At 30.0% G+C, this 5,921-nt stretch overlaps 1 protein-coding gene across 1 annotated transcript; it reads left to right on the top strand.

Annotated features, from left to right (window-relative positions):
* The first annotated feature begins 604 nt into the window (after nt 1-604).
* Nucleotides 605-1,306, top strand: LOC129914986 (uncharacterized). Its single transcript, XM_055994440.1, has one exon. The coding sequence runs from the start codon at nt 605-607 to the stop codon at nt 1,304-1,306; it is 702 nt and encodes a 233-aa protein (XP_055850415.1).
* The last annotated feature ends 4,615 nt before the right edge of the window (nt 1,307-5,921 follow it).

Here is a 5,921-nt window from a genome sequence, read left to right as displayed (position 1 = left end):
ATACATATTTTATCTTCGTAATTGTATGGGAATTCCCAATTAACAATTAGTGCGACTTTCTTTTGATGCCGAGATGACACATTTAAATACTTTCATGTACGTTTTAATGTGAAACAAGTAAAAAGATTATTTTATGATGATTTTATTAATTGCATTCAAAACAACATGATGAGAGTCATAAAAATTGTTGTCAGTAAAAATAATGGTTATAAAAACATCAAACTTCGATGTAAACGATTTATCACTTGGCATTATTATCGTTCAGATTTCTTATGTAAATAGTTGTCAAAATAGGAAGAGAAAAGTTTCCTTAGTTTACTGTTTAAAATTCGTAACTTTGATAACCACGCTTTAATTTAAAATAAAAAAAGAGGGCCTAATTGATTTATGTTTTTAAAATTGTATTTAAGTACTTACTTTGGTTTATTAAAAGTGTTCTCTTATTGTTCAAAAAAATTATGTTATTTTTTGTATTAATATATGCACTTAGTCACTAAATTAAAAAAAAAAATGATCTTCCATGTCTATTTTCAGAATGTTTTTCAACCTCATCACCTTGTGTCTACTATCAATTTCAACAGGAGTCACTTTTGGAGCATCTTATATGAACAAAAATGATCTTCCACTATCCTCCAAAGTTATATTCCAAAGTCCGATGGTCGAAAATGTCTACAAGGAATTTATTTTATCATCAAAACCCATCAATCTGAAGAAATATGCAACGGCAAAACCAAAACACTCACTAAATGATTCGAAAATATATTACATACCAATTGGACCTATGCCATATCATTTTTCACATGGACCAGGTTATGACTATCAACCATATAGATTAAACTCAGGAGTTCAGGGTAACAAACAGCCAGTACCTCCGCAACATCCCATAATCAATGGACCAAATGTGCCACAAAACTTCTTGCAAGCGTTTCTACAAAATTTTCAAAAAAATCCACAAAATTATTTACAAAAACTTCCACAAAATATACAACAAAATAAGCAACAAAATGTACCACAGAATGTCCAATCAAACTACAGACCTAACAGTATTGTACCAAATAGACCACAAATTGTACAACAAATTGTACCACAAAGTGTACCACACAATGTTATTGCATCCAATTCTCAACCAACACCAGTACCAGCAGTTAGCTTGGCTGATACAATGATGACACGATTAAATGGACACGCATACTATTTCAATGGCCGACCTTACAATTTGAAAGCCTACAGAGCTTCACCCAAGCTGAATGTAGATAAACATAATTTAGAATCGCATTTGTTTTTTAATAAAAACATTATCTATTAAGTTTAACCATGTTGTTGTAATTATTTTATCGTTACAGAAAATTATTTAAAAAAAAGTTCCTATTTGAAAAAAAATTAAAGTTAATTAAATACTAAAAATTTTATAAAATTTTTAAGTAATAGAATGAAAAATAAAAAACTATTTGGAGTGAATACATTCATCTGTTTGGGTGTGAAAAGAAAATCCCATTTGAAGAAAGTTTAATTCATGGGCAAGTTTCTTTTCAACAACTAAAGGCTAAGGCAGACGCAGTAGCTTTTAGATTGTTCTTTTCGCAAGTTTAAAGGTTAAATCTTTTGAAAAACTGGTCTTCAAACTCAGAATTTTGAAAAAAAATTTCATTGAAAAAATTTTAACATGTCTTTTATTTATAATTTTTTTTCTAATAAAATTTGGATATATTTTTTAAATTTTTTGGCCATATTTGTTGTAATTTGAATTCAAAAAAGGAAATTTCAATATATTTTACAGTTTATAATTAAAAAATTTTAAAATTGTTTCATTTTCAAGGAACTTTTTTTAATAATATTTTTAACTTTTTATTCAACAGTTCAACATTTAAATACTTACTTATTTTTTCTTCATTCAACAGCCTTTATTGCTGATGTTTAAATTAAGAAAAGTTTGCAGGTCTTGTTTGTCAACTCAATTACTTCAATACAAAAATTCAGTTTTTATAAAAAAAATACCAATGAAATTGAAGTACACAATTTATTTATTTTTTTTTTTTCAAAACTGTAATATATGTATATTACCTCTTCCTCTTTAGAATTCAACTAACAATATTTATGGCCAGCAAATTTTTTAAAATAAGTTCATATTTTATTACAAAAAAGTTTGAAAAAAAGTCATTTGATTTTTTTCAATAACTTTTTTTTATTCTGAGTTTCAGGACCATTTTTTCAAAAACTCTTCTTTAAAACAGATAGAAATGAGCTTAGCTTTTTAAAAATGTGTGTTAATATTGTAGGTTTTGCCGTAGTGTCCAATTTTGTTTTTGTTTGAAGTCAATTTGTGACAAAATTGCATCTATCGCTTAAACGGTGGAATATTGTCCCTCACTTCCATATAGTTATTTTTCCTTAAGTTACCTATACAAACTTTTGGTATTATTTAACTTATTAAATTTAAACTAAAAAATTGTTTTTATTCACAAAAAAATTTATTTATAGTTTTAAAAAACAATACGGCAACATCGGTAATTTTAGACCAATAGGGGTTAAAGTATTTTTAATTACCGACGGACGTTTTAGAAAAAAAAAACCATCAAAATCGGAGCTGTTCGGCCGGGTTTCCTAATAATTTGCTTTAGTAACGCCACTAACACAAAAGTACGAGTATTTTTAAAACATAACTTGGAAAGAGCTTGAGGGAGCTCAAGTTCACCTCCATAAAAAGTTCACGATCCTCGTAGTGATGACCCGTAATAGGTCTGAGGACCAAAGAAAGTATTAGTAGGGGAGCCCGGCGGAAAGAGTGTATAAACACTTTTTTACCGACTTCCAAAAAGTGAACCAATTTTGATAATACTTTATGTATTGGAAAGCTAGTAACTGCAGTGTGGTCCCAATTCGTTCAGTTCTGGCTAAAGAAATTATAAGAAAAACCATACAACCCAGTTTTGATCCATGGAAGACGGTTTTGTTTTTTTTTGAAGTTATACTTCTTATGGGATGGTGAGTATGAAAATTTGTTTTTTGACAAGAATGTCAAAGGGATTATGATGCGATCTAAACTTGGGCAGCAGGGCGGTCGTTTCACCTTTAGAGTTGGCAGTACTTTAATACTTAAAAATGCAGTACGCCGCACTACGGCAAAAAAAAAACACACACAACACGTGGCAAGTTGCATGTTTCATGTCGCAAGTTGCGTGTGGCAAGTACCATGTGGCAGAACACATGGTGCAAGTGCATGTTGCATGTGGCAAGTAGCACGAGGCATGTTGCATTCAGTATGAAACATGTGGAAGTGTATGTGGCATGTTGCAAGTTGCGTGTGGCAAGTTGCATGTGGCAAATTGCATGCGGCAAGTTGCATGTGGTAATTTTCATGTGGCAAGTTTCTTGTCGCTACTATACTAGTGCTCGAGTCCATAATGTGCAATTCGTTTACTTTCGTTAAGCATATGCCGTACGTGGTGAACCGCATGACTTGAGTAAATTTCACAGAACAAATTGAAAACAACATGGACGCAAGGAGGGTGGAAGTGTCCTTTTGATAAAAATGTAAAAAACGAAGTGTGGATTAATTGTTTTAATAATAAAAATTAAAAATATCAAATGACGTTCATTTACATATACTGAGTGAGAAGTATAACTTCAGTCGCGTTTACATGTGTACACACACTCTTTTTTTTTTTATATAAATGATTAGGTACTTATTATTAAATGTTAAAAAAAACAGTCACATGAAAATACTCAAGCTCGTCAGATTTAATGGCGAATACTCGCTTTGTCTTCATGACAACCGATATACAGGGTGTCTATGGATTCCTGACGTCATTTTAAGTCCAAAAACTTAATATGTAATTTTCTCGTTTTCTTCCCGTTTTCGAATTGTGGCGCTTTTAATGATTTTTGCTCTTTTTTCCCTTAACTGGCCTTATCTTTGCCAAGTTAACGTGGGCAGATCTCTATTATTTGCTATGGTAAGGAATTAAGCTGGGGCAACTAGTCATAAAACTACGTGATGAAATACAGAATCCAAATAATGATACGGTTATTAAATTTCACCCCGTGGATTATTTATCCTGAAAGATTATCAAAATAGCAACAGCTTTCGCTTGGGAGGTATAAGTAATAAGAAGTTACATTGTATTCGTAAGTCGAATTTTTTTAACTCCTTAAAGTATGAAGCATTTCAAAGGTGCACCTTGAAAATTCTGGAATTAGTTTAAAAAAAAGTTTAAAGCTATTTGAAAAGACACAATAGAACAATAGTCACATCTAACTAACTATGATTTGATTGTTAGTAATACTTACATTTACCAAAACATTCACTTGGACAGTAGTTATTTGTTATTAAGGTCTAAGATCTCGAAGCAGATTTTGGGCGTGATTCATACCAAAAACATTGCTGTTTTTTTTTTACTTGCGATATAGGTACTATAGGGCAAGTTTAGGATTCGTAAAAAAAATCGAACTCGAGATAACAATTTTACATGACATTACGATGATGGAGAAGGCCAAAAAAGTGGGTCCGGCAATTCTGTCTGTCTGTCTGTCTGTCTGTGTGTCTGTCTCTAACTGGAGCTGCAGCCTAAACGAGTGAAGTGATTTTCTTCAAACTTGGTAGTTAGCAGTTTTTGGTGATTCCCTAGAGGGGAAATTGAAATTTTTTTTTTATGACCAAAACTAACGGTACCTGCCATATAACGGAAATAGAAAAGGTAATTTTTTTCAAAAACGGCTCTAACGATTTTGATTAAAATTTTTGTGTGTAGTATTACACATAAGGGCCAACTTTTTAAATAAAAAAATATTTTTTGTACCGTTATTAACGGTACCTGTCATAGAACGTTTTTTTTCGTTTCTGAATATCTCGTACAAAATTAACCCGATTTAAATGAAAATTTTTATACAAAAGTGTGTAAGTAAAGATAATATTAAAATTTTAGAAAATTTTCAAAAAACGCGTTTTTGGTTTTTTAAAAAATATTTCAAAATTTTTTTTTGAAAAATCAATTTTTTGAAAACGGATCAATGAAAAATTTTGAAATTTAGTTTTTATGTGTAAATTAATTATTTCTTCAAAATGGCATACCAACTTTTTTTTTGAAAAATGTTAAAAAAATTTTATATATAAAAAATTATTTTTTTAAAAAACGGCTCCTACAATTTTCAAAATTTTTTTTCTAAAAATACCTTTTTATACGAGAAATAAAATGGCATATTTGTTTTTTTTTTTAAGATATTTTAAAACGGTGTTTTATTAATTATAAAAACAGATTTAATTTTTTTATACTACTTATGAAATTTCTTCAAAATATCAAATTTTAAATTTCTTGAATAAAAAGCTTTAACATTATAGTTACTTTAAGCATAAGAGCAAGTACGTGCGACCCCAGTCGTGCAATTTATTTTTTTTTGGAAAAGTGTTCTCATCCTCCTTCGTTAATTTTTATGCCTCTGGACTTCTTCATTGTCCAATCCAGTGGACCAAAACCAACTTAAAATCAACTAGAATGATTTTGATTTAACTATTTTTCGAAAAGAATATGCGAGAAAGAACAGTCTTATATTAAAAGATGTTTCAACCTTGAACAGTTTAACGTTGTCATTAGTAATTTTGAAATTTTCCTTGATATTATTTCCCGCTCAACGCATCTTTTTTATTTCAATCAAATTATTGCTCGTTTAAACTTCCGGAAACTTCCATTTCGATTAGAAATCTAGTTAGCATATGATTAAATTTCTTGCAAAACTAGAATCTAAGTAGGAACTTCTATGCGTAATACTTATAGTGATTAGCGGATTACCAATCAAACAATCAATAAGATGTGTAAGACACACATAAACTGCCTTAAGTGCAACATTCATAAAGACTACCATCAGTAGTCAAAGAGCTTAGTTCCTGCTCCTTTATTACTAAATCTCATTTTTATATTTACCTATTG

The sequence above is a fragment of the Episyrphus balteatus genome, chromosome 3 (assembly GCF_945859705.1).
Source record: "Episyrphus balteatus chromosome 3, idEpiBalt1.1, whole genome shotgun sequence".
In the NCBI taxonomy this organism is placed as follows: domain Eukaryota; kingdom Metazoa; phylum Arthropoda; class Insecta; order Diptera; family Syrphidae; genus Episyrphus; species Episyrphus balteatus.
This window is presented reverse-complemented; position numbering and strand designations above follow the sequence as displayed.

Bases quoted from the DNA above. Each gene is read 5' to 3' on its own strand.
- LOC129914986 (XM_055994440.1), top strand. From the start codon at position 605: ATGAACAAAAATGATCTTCCACTATCCTCCAAAGTTATATTCCAAAGT.